A 25,721-nucleotide genomic window follows, 5' to 3' on the forward strand; every position below is an offset into this window, starting at 1 on the left:
GGTGTTACATTGGTTTCTCTAACTTGATAGATCATTCATTATACAGGGTACACTTTTATCTTGATACAGAAAGAATAACTGGTCATAGTGCAATATATCTTAATCCTTGCTTATTACAGGTATATAACTGAAAACTGTTAGGAAAAAACCTCCCACACAATCTCACCTCTTCACCACTTTTTTCTCTGCCCAGTGCATATTGTCGTGTTGATTCAATAAATCGTATAGGAATGTTGTACACTCTTCTGTTGTAAAACACAACCAGTGTGTATGGTTGCCGTGAATCCTGTCCAGAACTCTTTCTTACTAGAAAAGATCCATCCTAAACAGAGAAAAGTAGTAAGTGTATTCAGCTTATTTTTTCCAACAACTTAGTTTGTATTTAGCTTAATATGTTCATCTATATTAGCATTAAACCCTTTTCTCCCTTTAGAAAAACTGTACAGCAGGAGATGAGAAGTAGCATGCATTCCTGCTGTCTTACAGTAGCTTACAAAGGTGTCATTTAAGAGTCACCTTTACTGCTGCCTGTTCTCTCTCAATCAGCAAAAACAAAGAAGGAAAGAAGAAACACACAGTGGCAGCGGTCTGTTGGGGTCCACAGATTATTAGTAAATGAAGTTACTATCAGTGGCAGTAGGTAGGCGAGAAAGCAGTGAGAGGTGAAGATACTGTTTCTCCAGAGCTGTAAAAAGCACTCTGATAAAGATGAGCACCTACAGCTACCGATACTGTAGCCCAGTGCTCGCTAGCTAGCAGCGGCCTATGCTGGTGATAACCCCAATGCTCTGCTCCTTTATCGAGCTTTGTGGAGTTGGGCAAGACTGGAAATGCACCTGACGCTGAGAATGCAACTCTACACGTTACTGTTCCTTTCTGTTGAAACTAGCTTTTGTACACAGAATAGTTGAGAGAACTCAAATTCTCCAAATATCTAAATGCATAGTGTTGCTATTTCAAATTGCATAGCAGCATCAGCCTTTCCCAATAGTAGCTGTTTTTACGTGTGCCATTGGACAGTGTGGAGGTTGTTTAAAAGTCACGGGGCTTTGCCCTCCATTTTCACGGATGCACATGGGCTATAAAATCTTCCTCAGCTCTAGTCCATAATAGCTTTCTCTGCAGTGCATCAGTCAGTTACACTAATGCAATTTTGTCTTGAGATGGAAAGTATAGTTAAATAGTTCCACCACAATAATTTCATGTCTGACAGTATTTGCATGGCACAGTATTCTGACCTGTTCAGAATACAACCAATGTTCTTAGAATATTTCTGGTTATCTTTTGATTTTTTTTTTTATTTGACATTTTTTCATAAAATAGACATTCTTTAAAAGCGACCTACCTTGCTTGATCGGTACAATGCATCTTCTGCCGTTTTCCTATCACAGGTAGCAGCATACCATGCTTTACTATGAACACCAGCATCCTAAAAAGAGAGAAACAGTGTTTCACTTGTAAAATAATAATTATAATAATAAAGAATATGGCCTGTAGGGGAGTTACTACTAAATGACAGGTGTGAAGAACTCAAATGCAGAACACTTCAGAAAACAGAATTTAAGAAATTCTTTGTCAGGAGCTCACCATTTTTGTTGGATAGAGGACAAAGAAAAACTAGTGCGTCAAAACAGTGGTAACTGATGGGTGACAGAAGGCTGATATATAACAGAAGAGAAAGATACCCTGAGGAAAGTAGTCAGGTTCAACTGGAGGATAGTTTGGTATTTTTAAAGCAGGAAGCTATTATAGTAAAATTTAAAAGAGGGTATCTAGGAAGTGTTGAGGAATAAATTGACCATTAACAATTTAAATGCTGCTCAGCTGTGGCCTAGCCAATGAAATGTCCAGATTTGGTAGGCATCCAAGCTTTGGGAATGAAGTTTCCCATACACTTAGTGCTATTTGTAAACATGATCACGATTGCCTCTATCTGGATAGCATAGAGGTTGGGTAAGTGTATCTTTTGCTCTTTTTGTTGTTATTAAATAAGGACAAATGGATGGAGTCCTACAAAACAGAGGAATAATTAAGGTCTTTACTAATACAGCAGTTCAGTTCCCAGTGCTTTCACCTGAGACATGACATATGGATTCAGTTGCGGTTCTCTGTTGGATTGAGTCCAACATTTAGAATAGTGCTCTTATCTGAAAGGCATAAAACCACGTTTACTGTGGAGAAGGATTACATCTGTGACAGAATACAAGAGTGGCTTCCATTTTATTACATATCTCTTGGGTGCCTCATTTCTGTATTTTACCGCCTGTGAAGACCTCACCCAGATTATCCTTCTCTCTGTTCTGTTAAATGCTTGGCAGTGTTTTGTACAGTAAATTAACTTAACCTCTTCTTCCAGGGGAAAACATGGGACAAAGGACTTCATGGATGGGGGCCACAGGTGCAGACCTGAATATACAAGGTAGAAAGATTGGCACCCTAAAGATAGGTGGATTATGTTTTGGAAGATAGAAGCTCTCATAGCAACAGAAGTGCAAAGATAAAAGGACGGGAGGAGGTGATGGTAGTTGGGAGTGAGTGGTATGAGATTATAATTGGAATAAGAGAAGCGGTGTGGTAGAAAACTGGATAGTAAGATGATGCAGGATTGAGTGTAAATTTGGGAACAGGAGTGGGGTTTAGAGGAAATGTAATGTATAGGAGATTTTAGAAAAGTATGAAAAGAAATTATGCTCAAGGGAAGGACAGGATGGGGGATCAGAAGCAACATGAGACCTATGCAATTATTAGACTTAAAAAGCTAGAAGATTTAACTAGGGAAGCTATAAAACCAGGAATCATTAAAAGTGAGCTCTTCCTGAGGAGGCTGATGCAAAAGCTAACTCAAGTGAGTGAAGAGGCTATGGAAATAGTGCTGAGAGTATTTCCTAATGAATACTTCTGGGTATTAAGCTTCCTGTTCATTTGAACAGTTTTGCTCCAACTTTAAAGAAAAAGGTTAATGATAAAATTCATTTTCACACAAGCTTTGTCACCTTGGTACAAAACAGATTTAAGATTAAGTTGTACATTATGGCTGAGCTGGTTTAGCTGGCTCATTGCTGCCAAAAAGGGAATGTCTTGGCTTTTCCCTTGTGCTCATTTTGTTGCTCATCTGATCCCACAGTAAGATAATTCACTTTGGTAACCTCATAGAAAAAAACCAAACAACCTTTTCTGTTTTGTCATGATGTTTTATATTTTACTACCAGGTTGGTTTTCTGTCAGTTTAATGAGTTGGCTCAGCCCACTGCAGGGTCAGAGGAACACCAGAGAAGACTGTGTCTGGGAAGTGAGTTGACAGTGAGGAGAGAGCAGAGGTTTCATTTTGGGGGCATTGCACTAAATTCTCAGATTGGCTCAAACCATAACATATAAATAACTCCAAAATTCTTCCATGTATTTCTCTAGTCACACTATTCATTGGAAGAAGATAGGATGAGAGAAATTGCAAGTATGCAAGGTACTTAGAGAATGAGTCTGGTAAACCAAACTTTGTTTAACAGAACAAGGAATCAACTGCCCTCGGACCTTTCTTCTAGCACTATCTGTAGCCTGTAATCTGGAAGCAGAGAGCTGCTGCTCGAGTTTGTATGGGAACCAAACAAATAATGAACCTTATGGGCACGAATCACGTCTGTGAGCACCTGTATTGTACAGGATGCTACAGCAAATGATACCACTGTACATTGGTGGGAAAAAAATCCATTAACTAACAGTAGGTTTTTTTTTTTTTAAAAGAAAACAATAAATGCAAAATGGTTGTTTTATTAAGCTCTGGTTTTGCCTATGGCTATTACATAAAAGCTGCAAATATAATTATTACAAGCTGTTTATTTAGTGTCTGCTGGATTGTTTTATTTGAAAGCAATTTTAATAAAAATATCCAGTATGACATACTGTTAGAATTTTTCCAGAACTTCAAGTCCCTTGTATTCCTCACTGTTACATTATCTTTGTCATGTCAGGCTTTAGAACATTTAATGTTATTGGCTCTGCATAATAGAGCCTTTTTTTTTTTTTTTTGCACTCAACAGAACTATTTTTACCTTGTTTGTGACTACTAGGCTAATAAGAATGGCTTCCTGCATTTTGTAGTCTGCCTTCATCCGAAATGAGAGTAAGGGCAATAGTACTGAAATGAAAATAACTTTGTTTGTTTAGATTATTCAAAGCTTAATGTTGCAAAGAAACACAGGAAAAAAAATTAGTCATAAACCTGACAGCATTAATTGTAGCGAGAAGAGGTCTGTTAAAGGAACATAAAGGAGCAGGTCTTGGGAGAAACTAAAACATGGAGGGGAGGTATCACAGCGTCCTCCGAGAAGGGCAGCAGTGACTTTCTTCTCTGTTCTTAACACTTTTCTGACACCCCAAACTGCAATAAGGCAATGCTCAAAAAGGATTCTACCCTCTGCATCCTGTTGTGTTGGGCCAGTTAGGAGAGCATCCCTGTTTCCTCCTACAAATTTCTGGCACGTCACATCACTGCACGCTAATGCTAATAGCTGCAGATGGCTTCATTGTCTCCGCTTAGTGCGCATTTTTTTTTTTTTTCAGGACACAGTATGTACACCTATAAGTTATTAAACTCTTCATAGCCATCTATATCAAAGGCTAGACACAGATTTCCTTGTTTCAAATGACGTTAAAGTAGTATGAACTGGGGAGTCAGGAAAACCTAAAACTAAGAAGCTTTTTCTGGTTTTGTTTAAAGTGACTGGTAGAATACCAAGGTTTGAGATAACGCTATTTACATATTTTTCTACAGTTCGTTAAAGCTTTCCTATGCTATATGTTCTAAGCATTTTTTTTTTTTATGAAAGCTAACATTCAGATTATTTGTGCTACAGAAAATCTTCACTGCAAAAGGGGACACGGATGCCCTCCACAAAAAGGAGTATGATTTTCATTTAGAAAGGTTGTAGGAGCAGAAATACTACTTTAAAGTAAAGGATAAGAATATTTCCGTAATGTGAATTTAGCTAGTGTTATACCTGGTCTGCAGTACTTGAAATAGATGAAATACTGCTGTGGGAAGTACCCAGAGAACGGTTTGCAGCTTCTGGCACTTCTAGAAAAGAGAAAGAACAATATGTATGAGTTTTTAAAGTATGTTTGTTATACTGTAAGAAATTGATTTGTTACAAGGTCTTTGGAAGTTCTGAAAACATTTGACCTTTGGTATCACTCAGGAAAGCCATCTACTGCAAATGGATGGGCTTTATATAAGTGCTTGGGACATTTGCCTGCTCAAAAGGAGCCTTGCTTATAAAGAGAGAAACAGTTTGGTTAATACCCAGAGCTAGACTTAAAATGCAAGAAACCCTCACCCCCCACCACCGAAGTGAATCAATGTAGCAATAAAGAAAATGCAGGAACACAATGCAAAAAGCACTCAGTCCAGGGTGAGTAGTCATCATATAGGTGAGGGAGTCAGGAAAACATATGCATCTCAGAGAATTTTTCACTAATTTAGTCTAACTAGTTTGTATATGTGTGCAAGAAGTCTAGAAGCAGAACTAGTAGGAAAAATTATGAATCTTAATTATAATTGTAATAACAAAGTATAGTAGAAAATAGCTATTAGGGCTGAAATACAGATGTTGAAGAGTTTAAGAAATTAGAACGGAAATGGTTGAGTATTGTTGCATAGTAATGATATCATAGAAATATGAGAAGTAAGTAGATAATTGTTTTCTGGTAAAACAGAATCTTGGTCAAAGATAGTATAAGTGTCTGCTATAGATACTTGTGATCAAAGTTGGGTACAGATCAATCTCATTAGTCTAGAGAACATGATTGTAGAAAGTTGAGTGTTACTTATATTCTGTTATTATGGGAGGTTTTATTTCCTGTTTGGGTTATTTACTGGGGGGGGGGGGCACTTGTCTACTCCTGGACATGACACTTTACATACTGCTTTATCAAATCTTCACTAATAGAATTCTGCTTCAGATTTTTGTTTCAGAAAGCAGTAAGAATGTTACAGAGGAGGTCATACAGTGAATCAGAATTAAAAAGTTCAGTTGGACTGGAGAACTCAAAGACACCTTTGTGAAGTAGGTTTAGAACTTCTTTTGTAGTAAAGATGCAACTGTCTGGAAGCTGCATTCCAAGTACAGCGGAGACATTTTAAGGAGCAGTTCCAGCTCTCAATGAATGAATAGTCACCTGAAAAATGCTATTCAATATTAAGAATTTTGGTTTTTCTGGCAAATTTTGACCAACCAGCTGCAAAAGCTACAGCTGAAAAGTATGTTGTATGAATAAAATAAGAATTGCCAGAAGACAGGCTGAATTAGACTTTACAAAAATAAATGAAAATAAGTAATAAGATATTCCTTAGCTGTGTAAAAAGGAAAGAGAAATGGGGCTGTCTGCAGTAAGAATTTTAATGATTTTAAAGATAACCTAGGTACTAAACCAATATTACTTCTGGTACAGAAATGGAGGCGAGGGGAAGTGGGGGGCGGGAGGTGGGCAGTGTGGGGAGATGAAAAAGATGTGGACAGGCTGGAGAGGATCCAGAGAAGGGCCACAAAGATGATCAAAGGACTGAGAAGCCTGCCTTATGAGGAGAGGCTGAGAGAACTGAGTTTTTTTTAGCCTCAAGAAAAGGTGGCTTAGGGGAAACCTTATCACTATATTCCAGTATTTAAAGGACGATGGAGACTTTTTTACAAGGAGTCTCATAGAAAAGATGAGAGGTAATAGGTACAAATTACACCTGGGGAGATTTCAATTGAGCACAAGAGGAAATTTTTTCACAATGAGAACAATCAGCCACTGGAACAATCTCCCCAGAGAGGCGGTGGATTCCCCAACATTGGACGCTTTTAAGATTCAGCTGGACAGAGTGCTGGGCCATCTTGCCTAGACCATGCTTTTGCCAAGAAAGGTTGGACCAGATCATCCTTGAAGTCCCTTCCAACCTGGTATTCTATCATTCTATCAATTGAACTGGTGGGCCCAAATGATCTTTATCCCCAAAATTTTAAAAACTGATGCATGAAAATTATAGGGCTGGTAACAGTTACTTTAAATACATTTCAAGTCAGGGTGGTACTGTATGATGAAAGTATACCAAACATAATTGCTATACGTAAAGTGGAAAAAGTGACCTGAGCAACTACAGGCCTTTTTGTCTGACTCCACAGAACACAAGGCCCTACGAGAGAATTCGAAGGAAAGAACATTAAGATTTAGAGGTAGAAGTACAACTAGCAGGAGAAAAATCTGAAATTTACTCAAGTAGATAAAATGTTATAGCTCTGTCATAAAATAACAGTTCTACAAGGAGGAAATATGGTACTGTACTTACTCTGGAGTTCAGTAGAGCATTTGATAATGTGCCATATGGGAAATTATTACTTTTTATGAAGAATATGGAAGTTGACACTAGGCTTCTATGGTGACAAGGAAGAGCTGGCAGGTTATGCTGAAGGGACATGAGTGACTGGGACCAATTGTATCTGTGATTAAGTTGTTATTGGACCTGGCACAGAGTAAGAGTGCATTAAAGATAGTTTACTAATCAGAGCATCATTTAGCACCAGATGGCCTCAAAGAATAGTTACACTTCAGGGATTAGTAAGAATTTATGCTACAAGTTGAAGCACATCAGTTGTGCAACAGGAGCAGACAAACTTGAGGGCATCAGTCCATTGCATGAATAGGAACCATTATTATACTTCCACAACACAGGAAATGTATGTTGCAACATACATCAAGCAACCATTTCCAGGAAACAGAGGGAAGTACTAATAACAGCATATAAGCTGAACCTACAACACATGCAGATTTTTAGGTGCAATTCTCATAATCCATTTACAGAGTGAAAGATATGTTTAGACTGAAGTATGTGCAGAAAAGGGCTTGCAGGAAGGTCAGACAAGTGTCTGATAACAAGAGACTAGAAAAATGTTAGATCTAATTTACACTTCTGTGCAAAGAGAGTTCATATACATATTACCTAATTTGTTTTTAGCTGTGATCTGAAACAAAGTCCCTCTTTGAAAATATTAATTGCAGAAGAGCTTTAGTACTTGCCATTATAAAAATACCTTCTTTTTTTACCCTTGTAGAGAAAGAATAAGTTGCTGGATGCAATAATAATCTGTCGGGCTTCTAGGCAACAGAATCCTGGAACAGCCTAGAAATGTCGTATTTAGGGTTCTTCTATGGCAAGGAAGATTGATGGAGTCTTTACTATTATGTAGACTGACCCAAACTACCTTTGGTAGAAATTTCCAGGCGTCACAAATGGGAATGAAGCACCCAGTTTCCATTGATTTATACAATAACGCTGACTGGTTGAGCTAAGCCCCTGGATACTTGATCTCATCTTCATATGCATTACAGAGACAAATTTTAATTCCAAACTAATGAATACGCATGGCATCTTGAAATAATCTTAATTCAAAGATTAATTTGAAATTACAAGTTAATAACATTTTAATTCAAAATCTGAATTATACTTACTTGGCAGGATTGAGGACTTTTGAAGCAAAGGTCTGAAATAAAGAAAGAGATTACAGAAAGGTCTGAGGAGATCTACCCACTTCTGAAGATATTAAAATTGTGTATTTGGAGCATGCAGTGGTAGAACCTGTTCCATCTCACCCATTTGTCCATTGAGAAATAAGGGCCAGATACAGGTATTTAAAGAATTCATATCCCACTAGTACTGACAATTAGGAATTTAAACATCACCTAATTAGAGGTTATATCCTCTCATGCTTTTTGGTGGTGGTTACAGTATTTGGATGCATTTGCCATGTTTTATTTTTTGCTACTGTGAGGCATCAAGAAACATGACTTTAAAACAGCAACAGAAGGCTACAGAGAAAACAGTGCTCCCCTTTGAACTTCTCACAGCTGTATTCAGGCCACGGAGAAGGTGCACTGAAATATTCAAAAGATGATAAAACGGGATTTTACTTTTGGGTGCTACTTGGAGGAGGTGGAAGTGGAAACTCTTGGCCGGAACCTCGTCGTCGTTCTGCTGCTATAGGTTTTTCTGTAGTTTGGGAAAACAAATTGTAGAGTCAAGATTTCTTCAGAAATATATTGTCCTAGATAAGAGAATCCCCGTAGCTGAAGAAGGGTTTCTTTTATTATTATAACTTTTGGGGTTTTTCGTTACGTGGCAGCTTGCCATCCTGCTGCTTTCTTTATTGCCAAGTGGCATACCACCAAATTTCTAGGCAAATAGCTGCACCGTGAACGCCTGCAGGAGCTCAGCTCCGAGAGGCGAGCTGTGTGATACGAGGGAGGATGCTGGGGCAAGCTGCCTATAAGAGCTCAGCTGGAAGAGGTGCGGCTGGCTGGCTGCATCTTACCCTTGTGTTAGACACCAGCTCCTGCTGAGTTTTTGCCTGGAGGAGCTGCTGCCTTGCACAGAGGCGAGACACATTTTCTGCCTGTGCGAGGAACTGGCTCTTGCCAGGAGTCGCCTCTGTGTGAGGTGCTTCTTACTGAGTTCAGAATGATGCACTCATGCTTCGCCTCCCTTCCCCCTTCTCCTCTTTGAGGACTATATGGCGCATTGCTGGTCCATTATGTTGTATGTTACCCTGCCAGTAACCTCAACAGTTTTACTGTGACTGCTTTTAGAGAACAATGATATTCAGTGCCACTAAGGCTGGTCAGATCCAGTTCAGAACTGCTAAAACCAAAGGCCCCTCAAAAACCTAGAATAAATTGAATGTGGTGTTGTTTGTTTCATGGTTTTAATAAAAAGAAAATTAAGTTCTGATAAATGTCAACTTTTTCACAGTAGTGGAGATAATTTACCTTCATTTAGAGTTAAGGTCTCTCTGGAAGGTAAGCATGGTTTCTGCAACAAAACAGAAGGAAACCAAATATTAAATGGCATGCCACTTGTACAGCAAATGTTTATCTTTTTATGTTTTTTTGTGAACTAGTTTACATTTAGAATTTACAATATCGTGGAGGGATTTGGAGGTAGGGACATGACCATTCTGTGAAGAGCCTCTACTTGTATGTCCTTGAAGCTTGGGTTTTTGCAAAGTGGATTTGGAAAGAATCTCAGTTTGTGTGTATAAATAGATGGACAAATGAGAGATGTGTGCTGCTTTTTCTTAACTCTCATCAGTAAGTTTATGGTGTAACAAATAGTTTGTTCATATCTCAGTTCAAAAAATGAAGAGTCCATCCCAAGTACTTGTGAATCAAAATTTTCTCTTTTTTTTTAATTTTTCATCCTTGTCAAGCTATGTTCACAAATGTCTGAACATGTTTCTTTTTACTGAAAGTTAAACTATCAGTTTAGCTCACAGTAAAACCTTGCTCAACCTTCCAGTTTCAATTTTTTTTTGTTGTTTTGAAACAGTGATAATAAACTGTCAGTCTCAAAACATTTTTCAAATTCAATTCTTTGAAAATTTCAACCAGTTCTCTCACAAGAGGTTTTAGGATATTTTTCTAATGATGAAATATTTACTGGAAAACCTCTGACAAATTCTGGGAAAGTCTCGCATCTTTCTTGAGCTAGCACTCTTACAATAAATCCATGTTTTCCATATGCAGCCCTGTATAAGGGAATACTGAACTATTTCCCATTTATTCCTCATTTTATTCAGTGCTTGCCCTGTGTTTATTTTACATCCTAGAGTACTGAATCCAAACATCCCTTTACTCAAAATATTTTTCTACTTGAGCTTTGTTGCTGCTGCTTAGTTCATGTAACTACACCCAAATATTTCCTTTCTTTATAATTCTTTCCACTATTCTTTTTATGCATTTATGTCGTATCCAAACTCATGCTAAGTTTTACAATACATTAAAAATCACCTGTAAAAGTATTGTTTGATTATGCAATTACAAGTCAACTTACTGGTGAATTTACTGCATTAGAAGTTTTCTTTCTGCAGATTGGAGGAAAAAGGAGAGGGGGGAAAAAGAAAAAAAAAAAAAAAAGAAAAATAGTATGATTACTTAGTAGATACATGACTTCATTTAGCCACTAAGCATCAGGTTCATTGATTCCCAAGATATTTTGGCCAAGATAGTATGCATCTCTACTGGATAGCTGTAGCAGCTGCGAGGGAAAGCATCAGATGTAACATGGGTACTCAGGAAAGGAACTTGAGATATGCAAGGAAGCTACACACTGTCCAGTGCTTAATTAAAAGGATGACTTGGCTGAAGAGTTAAAATGAAAAACACAACTTTCTGCATTTATAGACATGCACATGCTATTGCTGCAGTATGTGACTAAATTAAGCATGCCAGCAGCATCTGCCATCAGTGGCAGGCAGCGAAGTGCAGCGACACTAGCATGCAAGCAGTATTCCTCCAGAAAAAACAGAATAGCTTGCTTTTACCTACTCAGGATATCTTTAACAACTCAAATAAAAATTACTCCTGAATTCTGATTGCCATAAGCAAGGACAGAAATTAGCTCCTAATCTATCTAGTAATTAACCTCATCCCTATCAAAGAAGTAGTTTTATTATTCCTTACTCACAGGCCCCTTGGTAACGGAGACGGAGCTGCTCCAGTAGGAAATCTGGATTCTTGTGTGTTATTGAAGCTATGATCTAGTGATGCAAGTGACATATTTAGTATGCAATATTAACTGTATCTGAACAGAGGGTCTTCCTCACTGCCACTGCAGTGTTAAGATAACAGAAGTAAAAATATCCATTGCTTTAATCTTTGTCTTGACTGTTTTCACTCTGATTATACTAGAAAACAGTTCAGTACCATTTCTTGCTTATTGCTGACCAAGATAAAATTTACACTGATACTCTATTACATGCTATATTAAGGTCACCAGTGACATTGACAACAAATTCCACTCATATTGTCACATTTTCAGTATAGAATACTTACTTTCATCATTACTGTTTGTTTCATGGTCCTGTAATGAAAAAGTGTTAGATTTGATGAGAAGTAATTAAAAAAGGAATTATTAACTGAGAAGTGCATAAACAAACTGGTCATGGTAATCTGTAGTAATATTTAAAGATATATTTGTACAAAATGCATATAATATTGAAGATACTTCTCATTAGCTTTTATTACTGCATTTGAAATATTTCAAACATCAATTTAATTTTGAACATTCTAATACCCTTGGGATTGCTTGTAGTATTGAGAAAATTTGCCCTGAATTTTGCAGCAAGACCTTTTGGTTCATGTTTAATTTCTGAGCTGGAAAGCAGAAATCTTGCAGCAGATTTGAATATATTAAGAACACATTTTCCACTGAACAAAGGACACTGAATGCATTGTCTTTCCCAGCTTCTTTTGGAGATGCTTGCTTTTGGCTCCCACTTCTTGTCTATTAGGAAATCAGACTTCCATATGACAAGTACCTTTCAAAGAGGCACCAATTATTAATTTGTCTGTCTCCACCCACCAGTGGAGTTAAAAGTGAATGACTTTTCATTAGTCTTGCTTACAAATGCATCCATTCTCTGGTTGGAGAGGTGTAATCCATTATCTGACAGTTGAGGGAGTGAGATGTGGAGAAATTTTTCTCCCAGTCAGCCCAGGTCTTTGAGAGGAACAAGGGTTACAGTTCTGTTAACATGATTGGTACTGGTTAGTGTTGAGAATGGTTTGAATGGGAGCAGTTAAGAGATGTTTCAGTTATTGTTTTGTCAGTGTGCATAGTCAGGGATGGAAAGGCACAGCACTGGACAAACATCATGCTCATGGACCACGTTTTACTTTAAAACTGTAAGGGCTGGCCACTTATACAACAAGCAGAGACCCAAAAATTTGTACTACGCTGGATAATTCTTTCATAGGCTGACTCTTGGGCCAAACTGGGTAAGTGCAAGTACCCAGGAGCTGAAGACACTCATTGTACAGATGAATGTTTGTTTGGGAACCCCATCCTTGGTGCTGTAACTAGGCTCAGTGTGTGGCCCAACAAAATGGTAGTCTCTTGATTCTCTGCAAAGTTAGGATGATAGCCATCTTAGATGTAAGCTCTGAGAACTAGAGAGGTTTCAGCTACAACGTGCCACTTGAGTATGTTCTGAAGCAGCAGTATTCCAGTTAGTGCTGATCAGAGTGGAATTTCTATCCAACATTCTCCGCTCAGAAGGATTTTTTTTTTTTTTTTCAAATCTTAAATTGGTAAGAAAAGCTGAGAAATCAAACCATTTCATAAAAGAGAAATCCTGGACTTGGCACCACTAAGGAATTGATCAGCATCTTACAGGATACAGATCTAAATTGGAAGGCGGCTGTGATGGAAGGGAAACTGAAATGCTGGTGCTATTGTATGTAGAGCTGTGCAAAGCCTCCCCAGAGAAATACTTGGTATACCTAGAAATTTAAAGATTGAAAGTAGGACTACAAGATGTTCTTATACCACTTACATTATGTTACCATAGCATTAGATGACTCCAAATTCCTAACTTTAAGTGTCTAATTTCTTTATGTATGGTAGACTGATTATTTTTTAAGGACTATTCAGAATACTGGACTGGGACAGAATTTGATGCACATAGCTTTTGGCACAGAGGCTGGCGCAGTTACTGTCACCCTGTTTCTTGGTAGTTTGCACACTCTTGTGCTTGCACAACTGTTAGTAGAGCTATGGTGCAGAACAATTTATGGAACCAATCTGGTTGAAAAAGAACCTTTTATGCTTTTGCCCATTTGCTGCAGTTAGACAAGTTTCCAAGTAGTTTGCTTCAGAAAACCTTAAACACAGCCTTAGGAACCCAAAGCTTGTAATTACTCCATCACAGACTGCATTTTCTAGTGATACTGGTTACTCAGACTACTCAGTGTGACATTTTAGAAGGATTCCATTTTTAGAAAGTATTAATCATTCACCATCTGAAAGGACTGAGCCTCAAGGAGGGTGCTTCAGATCGGGCAAAATCACCCATTGCTACTGAAAGTAAAGTTCCTGCAGTTCAACTGGTATTTTTTTAGTACAATAAACTATTTTTGTGGACTGAGATATATATTCTTTAAAACATTTGGAGTTTTACTTGGATCAATACAGATGTCCAATGTACCTCTTTTGGACAAAAGATTAATAGCCACAATTACAATATTAGATCAATGTGGCATTCAGCGTTATCTGTTTCAGTTATTTAATCCAGATAGTAAAAAGCATCCATCTATCTCTATGTATGTATATAAAACACAGAACAGCCCAAGTTTAGCACATTCTTTTATAGTGGCACATTAATTACTCACTGCTTTTAGTTGAAGACGATTTCTGGGAAGAGGCAAAATATTTCTGGAAAATACACACAATAAGCTAAGATAAGTAGGATTTAGTTATTTAATTGCTCAGATATGCGTTTCAAGATCTAGAGAAGAGGAGGTCTGCAGTAAATGGATTTAATTGCAGCTATGCACCGCTGCAGAGGTTGTGGTGATGCTATGCCCTTACTGTGGAACTATTCTAGAAGTTCTTCTGTCCTGGACCTCGGGTCCACTGTGACTGTGCAAAGGACCTCACAAAACACTGTAACACACACACACAGACAATATTATGGATGCCACCTGCTCTTCCTGGGGCATATGGCCTATTCTGTGGAGCAACGCCCTAGAGATGAGACAGTGGTTATGAAGCAACTCGTACACTTCTAGGGACACAGGAGTGAAATAGGCTGCATATGCAAGTTTCCTTTGCCTCTTTTCCTCCAGACTTGGAACATAAATCATAGATTTACTGTCTCCAGCTTCTTTACAAGCAATCCTGTACCCCACCCCCTGCAAAAATATCTCATTTGCAAGGGTGGAGAGATGGGTAGCAGGACTTTTAAACCAGCTTGCAGAGATGTTTTACCCCTGCACTGGGTCCCTAAAGGGATATTCAAGAAAATAGTACCCATTTGGCAAACTGGCTTGAATACAGAAGTTCACATGGAAATGAGAACTTTCATTCTTAACTGGTCCCCACATCCCTAGCTATTTGTGTGTCTTGACAATTGTTTATTGTCTCAAGGCTACACAATAGAAAGGGAAAATTTTGTCTCTGCTAATATTCCCTATTGATATAAGCTGCTGTTGACTTACCTGGAAGTATCTGGCTTAGGTGACTCTCTGATTACGTTGTGCATGTGGGAGTGCTCCATATTCTGAGCAGGCATAGACGGCAGTGGCTTAGTGAACCTTGTAATAAAATATTAATTAAGAAAGAAAAATAGTATTTAACAACAGTGAATACAAAGGCAAACTCTCTTTCTCCTCCCCTAGCCCCTCAAAATTCTAAAAAGTAACCTTATGAGGTATTTCTTTTTAATATGTGTTATGTTTGGGTTATTGAAATTAACATAGAGATGGATTACAATCTTTGTGTAGATAATCTAAAGAGAGAAAATTACTATATGTATATCTTCTAGAGAGAATTATCAAACATATAGTATCTAGATGAGAAAATTTATTTCCTGACAAGCTTTAAATAATACACAAACATTCATAGCAATGGCTTACCTGGTTACTGGTGGTGGTGATGGTTTTTCCTGTAAGAGAAAATGCACGTAATTGGTCAATTTTTGATTTCATAAAATACATTCATATGATCCTGTTTATGTTATCACAGCAATATCTTATTTTTGCTCTGTAGTATAGATTTCTAGTAGAACTCTGCCTCGTAATCTGCAGTAGGATGGGAGAGGTAAGAAGTCACTACTAGTAAATCTGTGAAGCCCTGAGCACACTGCTTAGGCTGTATGTCACGTCAGTACCAGCAAGTGGGAAGAAAATTACTGTGTCAGAACTGTCATTGCTCCTTTGCTGCAGTTCTGCTTCTGGAAAGCATTTCCTTAGGTTGCCGTGTCCCAGACTGGATCACTATCATACAGTACTGGGAAACTTCAGTCCCTTCCCATTTACTCTGTCCTGCAGACCTTTTAAATTGGTTTGCCAACTTTTCTATGATGGAAGTGTCAGAAAGTTTTAAGTGCAGACAGATTTGTTCCCATGATCTTTTTTTACAATCACGTTTGTGCCCTGCCTGAGGGCAATGCCAGTCAAACTACAGAAAGGCCTTACCTCTTCTTCAGGAACTTCATAGACTTCTGTAGGACAGGAAGGAAAAAATGTGTTCTTTGGTTAGCAAAAATGTACTATGTGTTACCAGAAAAATTAATCACAATTTGTATCAATTGTACTTCTGCCTCTGAAAAAATAACTTGGAGAAGTCACCTAGAACTTAATTCTGCCTCCAAAACCCGGCATTGGTACACTCCTGGTCTTCTAGTGGGAACTTCAGGAAAAGTCGCAGGAAATCTGATAAACCGTCATCGTATTAATGAACCTTCCCCAACTCCACAACTTTTTTTTTTTTTTCCCCTCAAAGCAAGATGAATGTTCTTGCTGTAGTAGCCTGGGACAATTTGCAAAAGATGTGTTATCACACTTGTGGTAGCACTTAGCCTTTCCTTGACTCTCAGAGAGGAAGAGATCAGGTGAATCAAAAATACAAGCTGGCTCATTTGCGTGACCAGTGTCCATCCTTGAGCTCTGTCCCACAGGCATATTTTAATTCACAGATACTAAAAGCCAAAACCACCTGCATCCTTATCTATGTCCAGTCTCTTCAATTAAAATTGAATTATATTTCAACCAATTTCCTGTCAGGCTTCACTGCTTTTACTGCGTGGAAAGATGTCTGAGTTCCCAGCAGGGGGAGATGTTTTATTTTTTTTTAGTAATATCTGTCAGGAGCTGGTTGTTGCTTGACACTGATTTACGGAAAGGCTAAGATTGAAAAGGGCATTTAAAAATGTTGGGAAAATAAGTTACAAAATCTTAAGTAATTCAGAAAAATAGCTTTTGTAGATTATGACTTGAAAGCTAAACACATTGCTAATGAATATGCAAAGACTTTTAAAGAACTGTGATCAGGCTGTAAAGGTTACATTCCAAGCAATTAATGACATGATGGGATGCAAAACAACTCTGAGTTAGCACAGCTAAGAAAGATTAAGCAAGTCTACCTGCACTTACAAAAGCAAATATGGTTATTCTTATTTGCTTCTGCTTTTGATTCTTTTTCCAAATAAATTGCTCTTTATAGAACTTAAATGGGAACACTGTTAACACAGGACAGGCAAAACATCAGCCTATGCAGAAATTCTTTAAGGTTGACTCTCAGTGCGGTTTTAAAGTATTGAGTCTTGATTCACATAGTGAAATAGGAATACTAACATACTGAGTCATGTTGTTTTTGCTGTATTGATCCATTTGTGTTCCTCTGCTAGAGTAAAAGACTAAAAAAATTGTTTTGGGGCAAGTGACTTGTTCTAGTTTCATTCATGCTTAAACCAGATTTACTATTCAAGTTAAGCAAAACAACTGCTACAACACAGAAAAGCCTAAAGGGGAACATATTTTCATTTTACTGCAGTATGTAATATTGTTTGTGTTGTGAATACATCAAGCGTAATTTAATATTCCTCAGTCTCAGATTATTTTATTTAAACAGTGATACAAACTCTACATACCTTGCATATTAGAAGTAACAGGCGGCTTTGGAGAAGTAAGAGGGGCTGACTTTGTCGTCTTCATAAATCTGTTCACAGGAGCTAAAACACATTTTATTCATATACGTATATACCTACGCATGTGTGTATACACACATATAGTTATATATATATACACACTTATGTATTAAAAACTAACAATGTAACATTTATACAATAAGAATAAATATTAAGTACGTTCAAGTGATACCTTTTGTGTGACTTTGAACAAATCAACTGAGGCAGAAAGCAGCTCTCCTTTTAAAAGGGAAACATTATTCAGTGTTTATGCCTCACTGAATAGGTTTGATACTGTCAGTATGTCAGAGAGCAGAACTACATACTCTTCTGTTTACTTTTCACCTTTGGACTGTAATAATTTCACTCTCCAGCTAAATATACTTCAAATAGTGCAGTTAAAAAAAAAAAAATGAATCAAAGTCTGTCTGTATTTACTGAAAATCTAAAAAGGCTTGTTCTCCTGAGGCACTTCAGCAGAGAATTTTAATGCTGTGGCTCCCTTGGATGAGGAGGGAGATCACATACCATGAAAAGCTTCCTGATTGCGCAAGGGCTGGATGTTGAAATAGCTAAGTGAGAGAGGCAGGAATTAAATACGGCTTCCAATAAGTTAAGTTAAATTTAATTTTTCTTGGTCTTTTCATGGGCCAAAGGAGCCAACTGCCTTTTTGCAGGCTGCCTTCTCTTTAATAGCTGCACCTCCACTCTTTGAACCCAAGAAACAGACATTAATTTGATCCATTTTTTCCACTGCTGTTCCTAACAAGGCAATAATTATTAGCTTAAATGACAAACTCACATCTTGTAGGTAGTGACATGCTGCTTTCTGTGGGTTCAATATAGTTATCGTCGTCATTGTCCACTGGCACAATGTAATTATCCTATGAGAAATGCAGGACAAAAATCTACCAGTTAAACCTCCATCATAACAACAAACTCTTGGCATTGAAGCCCTGACAGTAGCTTATAATAGTTGCTCTTTCACAGTGATTGCTATTTCAGCCATTTATTATCCTATGTGGATGGGATTCTCCAAGACTGAAAACCCTTTACCAAATTATTCCAGTTCTGGACTGGTGGATAAAAGCCCTCCCTTCCCTTTGGTCCTGGTGTAGCCTTTGAGGTTGCTCTCTCCTCACTGCCTGCAGCTTGTTATGGATGAGTAGAAACTATTCTGTGACCTAAAGAGCGGCCTGAAGTAGGCAGATATCTCCTAGAAATCGGCATGGTACTTGCAGGTCACTGCTTGTGATGTACAAAATAATTTGTACCTTAGAGGCTAATAAGGACATCAGGCCATGGCATTGCTGTGTAGCCTATCTTATGATTGGTGCAGTCATTTAGACTGATGATTGGTCATCAGTCATTTAAACTGTCAAAACAACCATATATATAAACATTACCTCATCATCACTACACTCCTTAGGCTTTGGTGGTACTTTTGGTTTTGCAGCAGGAGATGGCAATGGCAGGGACGGCACGGATGGTTTCTTTGGTTTGGACATTGCTGGACTGGGTGTAGTTGGGAGAGGTTTGTGGATGGGAGGAAGCTGCTGGTGACTGGTGCGATTGTCTTAACATGGAAGAAAACAACAATTTTAGTAAAAATTACACATTAGCCTATGGACTGACTTCTACTACCTGTGCAAACAAGTCTTTACTGTGGCTGCAGCTTAGGTCAAAGGGCAGACCTTAGTGTATACTGGCCTGATGTTGAGACTTGTGTGCGAACTGGTCCAATGGTCATCACTCAAGGTAGCAACCTAGTCTTCTCTATCAGGCTGCAGAGGGTGCTTAGACACTGACTGTTGCATAAGCAACTGTTTAACTCCTTGAGGAAAAGGTGGTGGCTGCGTAGTGTAGTCCATTAGTTACTATGCCCTGTGCCAGTATGAACTTTGGTGATGGGAAGTGAGAAAGAACATATCTGACATAGGAGAAAAACAGCTGTTACAAGACAAAGGGTGGGACTGAAACACAAACTATGCCAGGTCCTCTGGGGTGTTATTTTAAAAAATTCCTCCCCTTTTCAAAGAACAAGGAGGTGAAGTGCTAACAAACTTCCATGAGTACATATGTGGCATTTTAGCACTTTCATGATTATTCTACAACCATTAACAGTCTGAAAGCGGGCATCATGCCAATGTTTCTTTTCCCCATGGCCCACATCTTCATCTAACTGAAGCTAACTTTCATTCACTTCAGTGCAGTCTGCGCATGGTTGACAAAAAATCAAAACAGGAAGAAAAAAACCACGTTTATGCTAGAAAAGGCTAGACTGATGTAAATAAAATCTTGATCCTGTCCTGTTTTTCAGGATATTTAATCTTCTCAGTACCAATCTTGAAGGACAATATCAACAGAATATTTGGGCTGCTTTGTCCTCTGTTTTACTGCTTTTGGAATAATGATTTGAGATACAGAAAAGATTAAGGGACCTGTCTAGTCTTATGTGCTTAATCTTCAATACGAATTCTGCATTAAATGCAGATGAATGTGGAGGCAAGTTAGTGACATCCCCCATACCTCTGCTTCAATTTCATAGTTAGTTGATATCTCTCAAAGTCTCTAGGACACATTATGTTGTAATTCTAAACATTGCTAGCAGCAATACTAACCTGTTTCATGCTGTAATAACAAATCATACCCCCCAAAAGCTAAAGACGTGATTGTCAGAATTAAAAGCAAACTCTTCAGGAAAGCACAAGTTAGTCCATTTGAGGCCACTTCTCTTTTGGTACTGATAAATAAGCAATTATCAAGCTGACTTAGCCAGCAAGTCCGTAACTACCTGCATATTCACCCCTAGAAATAGGGAATGCAGAGGGAATCTTCTTTTTCTCCTGCTCACTTGGAGGTGGCTCATAGCTGTCATCAGGATTCTCTTCACTGGGGACCACGTACATCTCAGAGTCAGAGTGGTCATCTGGATTTTCATAATCACTGTCCTAGAAAGACATTTCTCATCTCATAACATACTTATGGCTTCATAGCCGTATATGGCACAAATATCTTTGCAGGAGTACAATTAAGTAAATTAGAATAATGCATCCTTGAAAGGACACGTTACACTCCCTTTTAGCACTCCCTCTATAAAGAAATAGGCACTCCTGCCTCCCCGTCTGCTCCTCCTAGGAACTTACTGCTCCCTGTCTTCTTGCTATATCCAGGGAGTCTTTTCACACTGAGAGTTCATTCTTCAAATTATGGACCAACAGCTTGTTTCCCTTCACAGGACAGTTCCTTCCTAGCTCCCGCTGTGACTCCCGATGTGTCCTGCCACTTCCTCTCAATTTCCTATTAAAAGGGTACTCAGGAGCTGACTCCAGAAGGAAACTAGTCACTTCAGGCTGATGGTTATGCACTACGGCAATTACTTTACACGGCTGATAACTACGTCTTGCTTTATTCTAAAGTTTTCTAAAATCTTATCAGAAATTTTTCATTTTTAGGGAGAAAATGGCTTTCCCCTCCTCACTCCTCCCACTCTCCCTCCCCCAAATACTACTGGTTCCTGAAATTACTATTCAGTTTGAGAAGTCCCTCAAATTGATGCCACGTGCTTACTTATCCAAAAAGCTTAGCATCTATGGCTACCGCTGACAGTGCTTCTGAATGTACTTTAAGTTGAATGTAAAAAAATAGAGGTAGCTGAAAAATCAGTGGCTACTTGTAAATAATGCTGATGTAACAAATAAGATGACATTTTAGTAGCATTAAATTCAACCATAAGTAGATGATTCAAAAATAAACTTGTCTTATTATTGCTTGTGCTGCACTTGTTGCTACAGTAACCTCCTACTACCCCAAAATAAGTACTTACAAAATCATCTGACCATTGTTCCTCTTCATTGTCTGCACGTTCTAAATGAAACATTAGAGTTATTTAAGGAGATGGAATAGTGAACATAAATGTTTATCTTAAATATAGATCAAGAAAAATAAATATCTATCATATTCTGTTAAAAAAGAGTGGTCAAAATTTCCTAAACAGTTCAGAGCAACACATCTGGTTTGGACTGAATAGTAAATTAAAATGCTTGCTTGCTTGTTTTTGATAAATTGTTTCAGAGGTGTTGGAAAAGCATTAGAAAATGGCAAACTGCACATGGTCTGAACAGCACGTATGCACTTTACCCAGAGCGTCCTGCTAATCTAACTTTTAAGTAGGAGTAACAATTTCTACATAACGGATCTATCCCTGACCTGGGGGCCCTGTACTTCCTTGTTTCTCAGTTAAAGCTCCAAGACAGCACGCTAATTACAAGAGCTTACATTAAACATGGAACAATTATCTGATAACTTCTAAACTGTCCTCTTTGCTTCAGTCTTCATATTGCTGTTTCCTTAACAAGGTAACTGTTAACCTGTGAAAACGAGTATGAACTAGTTTGTGGGCAGTGCTGTATAATACCCAAAGATAGTTCTTCCTCTAAGATAATTAATGACATCACTATCGTCACGTTAATAGTATTAAGATTCTGAATCTGTGATGATCCATTTGTTCAATTTTTTTCCCTATTTACTTTCACATCACATTTTCTGGCAGAGAGGACTGGATGCGAATTCTCCTCCATTTTTAGAGCAGCCTACATGCAGAACCCCAGTAAATACTGATTTTGAAAGAGTAGCTACTTGCTACTCGTTCATACTGAGACAGCTTGTCTTGTTTTGCTTTCCTCTCATTTCACAGGTAGGAGCTACCTTCAGAGTTGTTGATAATGGTATATTGTTCTCTCATTAAAAACAAATTAGGAGGAAAAGTATAGCTGAAATACTGTTAGGCATATAGGTATTAAACATACACAGACATGCAGTTTAAATTTACATTAATACAGCCTTACCTGAAGCATAATCCCTTTGTGGTAGACTTGGTGGAGGTTTTTTTTTTAGCCTGTAAACAATAATTATTACATTTATGATCCAATAAGTAACATTCACTAGAAGGGAGCATTAGCCAGACACATAAAGCTGGTAACAAAAAGATACCTGCAGCTGAAGAAATACAGATTACCATCATAGATGCTTAGCAAACAGCTGCAGGAGAATGCTTTGAAAAGTTAGAAACAGATGATAAATTAGAATCTAATCTGAGTTTGTTTTTTTTTTTTTTTTTAACTAAGAACATATTTTCAAAGAACAGCTTCCTTGCCCACTCACCCTCCTCTTCATTTCCGATGCAGACACAGGTAACATAGGGGTCAGAGATAAATGTAAATCTATTAGAAGGTGAAAATCTGTTCAGGCTCACAGAGACTTTACCAGGACTATGGCATAAGAAAGCAGTGCAGCACGCTCCAGTTATATTTTTCTAACTATCATTCTGCATGCCCTTTATTTTCTGATTAATGTTTAAATGTATGCCAGGTTTCTCAGGGCTTCTTTTTTTTTTTGGTAAATACTGTTATAATGATATTTATAATAGCAAATTAATCAAAAGATAATTTGTAGAAATACTGAAAGGATCTTTGTGGCTATACATAGGTATATGTATGTGCATGTATATATATATTTAGCAAACAGGAGTACACACATATATAATGTGTATACATACATATGTGTGTGTACTCCTTTTCATACATATATGTGTGTATATATGTATAATTTGCTACGTGTGTGTATATATATATATACACACACACACAAACATATATGTATAATTTCCTAAATTGCAGCCATTCAGAGAAGACATCGAATTACAGTCAGCTGATATATCTGTTATTTCATTGCCCTGTAAAAAAAGAGAATTGGGGTTTAAAGTCAAAACTAATGGTGCATGTGTGACATCAGAGGCCAGACTGATGGATCTGAAGACAAAAAAAAAAAAAAAAAAAAAAACCAAAAAACAACCAATAAACACCTTTGCTTTTTGTAGCCATATCAAACAATTTACATTAAAATGACTCTTCAAAGTGACTTTGGAACACTGTCTGACAGCTTCCCTGTAGCACTGATGGGACCTCACCACGGAGCTGAACCTTTGTCCACTGAAGAATGAGTGAAGCCATCAATTCAATCAGGCACTAACAAATTCATTTGCAAAAACGTGCAAATAATTTACAAAAAAAAGTCCACAAAGAACTTCAAATGTTTTCTTGTGATCTCTGAGCAATAGTGATGTATACAAATTTTGCTTTACCACAAGAATTTGACACTCAGTGTTTAAGTCCTGAGCATGCTGCTTAGATGTCCCTGTTCAGATACTAATGTAATTCAGGGTGATGGCACATTGACACAACCACATCAATTTGCACAATTTTCCCCATCTGTTTTGAGAAGTGCTTTGGCTACTTTTGAGTTTAATTCATGGAATTCGGTTGTTCAGATAGCCACCAAAAAAAAAAAAAAAGCACACACATGAATCAACAGTGTAGGCATCGCAAAAGCTCAAAAAAACTCCCCAAACCAAAAATAACCAAACCAAAACCAATCCAGGCACATTATTTTTGAAATATTTACCTGCTTTGTTCATTACTAACAACACTAATGATGGATAGCTGCCTCTGAGTGTTTAACTTCTTGCAGCATAATATAACTTTGTGTACAAACAATAAGTTAAAAAGCATTCTCAACAGCCCTGCTGTTGTCTTCTGTCCAGGTTAGCACAGGCATGTTAGAAAGAAAAACTCAGGGCCACTGCCAGGGCAGATCTCAGGTCTCAGGGAGTGGGGACCAAAATCTATTAATGTACTTCGTAACATGTCTATCGTAAGCTGTTCAGAGATGGTGGAAACTTGGAAAATAGTGGAGCTGAGGCAATAGTAAGAGGCTGTCTGGGCCACAGTGTAAAGCATGTGGCTTAAGACACATTATACATTTCCAAGCTCCTAAGCAGAAGGCTTCAACACTTTGTCCCAGGCCCCGTAAATCCTGGCAGTGGCCCCGACAGAAAATGTAAATATGTTATAACAAAAGCATACAAAGCACAGAACAGAGGTCTGTGTCTAAGCAGCCTATCATGCCATTGTGCAGCTCTGAAATAGCATACCGATCCCAAGTATCTTTCCCAGTTTTGCAAATTAAGGCCACTTGTTCATTTTGGAACCTGAATATCAATAGAAGAAAAGAAAATGTTTCTGTCACAGAGCTGAAACAGTTCACGGCCACATCTATATTTGCTAGAATCTTTTCAAATATATTATTTATTCTAGAATTTAAATCCACTTAAAAAAAATTCTCTCACTGTACTGGTATGGTTTACTGAGTGCCAGAACTGAAATCCAGACTCTTTTGAAGTCAATTGAAGCTTTGCTTTGCAAGAGCCAGAACTTTACCCAATGTGCGGACCACAATGGAAGCTCAAAGACATGACGGCTACGCCAAGGAGTGGTTACCTAGCTATTTCAGATTCTGATGTAATTATCCACATAGATACTTGCAGAGTGACAATTGACTCCGTCCTGTTCCCCTGAAATTAATGAGAAAGGACTGAAAGAATTAAATGCTGTCCAACTGAGCATACATATTTCAGTGGAAGACAGAATGATTTCTTAACGTATCTTTTAACAGAGATATAAAATTATAGCAAATGCAATTTCCAAGTAAAACATTCTAGTGCTACTGCACTCAACTTACAGGTGGTGACGTATCTTTGTGTTAGCTGTGATAGAACACAACTAAGTAGTTCAAGTTTCCATTTACTTCAACAGGACTAGTATTTTTCTAAAATTTAATATGAAATAAATAATTTTCTGGAGATTTTGAAATATCCCTGAGAAATTTCAGTTCTAAAGGACTCAATAAAATCCAAGTACATTTTTGAGAGTATGTTTACAGGTTTTAAAATCAACATAACACATCTTACTATATACATTTGAGCTTCAACAAATAACCAGGCAGCATTTGAGACATTTCACATAACAGGGTCCAGGTGCTGCTCACACACTAATAGAATGGAATGTACAGAAATTCACAGTAACCTTTAGGAGGTTTCATTTCAAAAAAACAATGTATTCTGCTTTCCCCTCTATAGCATGCTGAGGTTGATCCAACGAAGCATTTAGGCACGTGCTTAACTTTTCTCACATAAGCAGTCCTGTAGGAATTGCAAATATTAATCAGATGCTTCAAGTTCATAGCACATTTTTGTGTTTTCCTGCACTAAACGGAGAATTTTAAAATAAACTGCAGCAGATGTCTGGGTTTTCTGCTCTAGTAACACTTGTTTTTAGAAGCTGCACCCAGAAAAGTAACCAAACATATGCAGTAGTAGCCCTTTACGTGTAG

The 25,721-nt window shown here is 37.8% G+C and overlaps 1 protein-coding gene across 2 annotated transcripts in view; it reads right to left on the reverse strand.

Moving 5' to 3' along the window:
* The window catches only part of BLNK (B cell linker), a 97,163-nt gene that overhangs the window by 1,830 nt on the left and 69,612 nt on the right, over positions 1 to 25,721 (reverse strand). For both annotated transcript variants that reach the window (XM_086752585.1, XM_010125611.2), the window contains 20 exons: positions 24,484 to 24,540; positions 22,340 to 22,389; positions 21,319 to 21,359; positions 20,287 to 20,443; positions 18,899 to 19,068; positions 18,295 to 18,376; positions 17,457 to 17,537; positions 16,003 to 16,028; positions 15,442 to 15,470; positions 15,025 to 15,120; positions 14,197 to 14,239; positions 11,860 to 11,887; positions 11,492 to 11,564; positions 10,859 to 10,889; positions 9,796 to 9,838; positions 8,941 to 9,019; positions 8,482 to 8,513; positions 4,995 to 5,071; positions 1,346 to 1,429; positions 167 to 322 (listed from right to left, as the gene is read on the reverse strand). In XM_086752585.1, the coding sequence (XP_086608711.1) occupies positions 167 to 322; positions 1,346 to 1,429; positions 4,995 to 5,071; positions 8,482 to 8,513; positions 8,941 to 9,019; positions 9,796 to 9,838; positions 10,859 to 10,889; positions 11,492 to 11,564; positions 11,860 to 11,887; positions 14,197 to 14,239; positions 15,025 to 15,120; positions 15,442 to 15,470; positions 16,003 to 16,028; positions 17,457 to 17,537; positions 18,295 to 18,376; positions 18,899 to 19,068; positions 20,287 to 20,443; positions 21,319 to 21,359; positions 22,340 to 22,389; positions 24,484 to 24,540 (1,435 nt within the window). The remainder of the gene's footprint in view (positions 1 to 166; positions 323 to 1,345; positions 1,430 to 4,994; positions 5,072 to 8,481; positions 8,514 to 8,940; positions 9,020 to 9,795; positions 9,839 to 10,858; positions 10,890 to 11,491; positions 11,565 to 11,859; positions 11,888 to 14,196; positions 14,240 to 15,024; positions 15,121 to 15,441; positions 15,471 to 16,002; positions 16,029 to 17,456; positions 17,538 to 18,294; positions 18,377 to 18,898; positions 19,069 to 20,286; positions 20,444 to 21,318; positions 21,360 to 22,339; positions 22,390 to 24,483; positions 24,541 to 25,721) is intronic.

Source organism: Chlamydotis macqueenii, chromosome 7 (genome assembly GCF_036417535.1).
Source record: "Chlamydotis macqueenii isolate bChlMac1 chromosome 7, bChlMac1.mat, whole genome shotgun sequence".
NCBI classification, from domain to species: Eukaryota; Metazoa; Chordata; class Aves; order Otidiformes; family Otididae; genus Chlamydotis; species Chlamydotis macqueenii.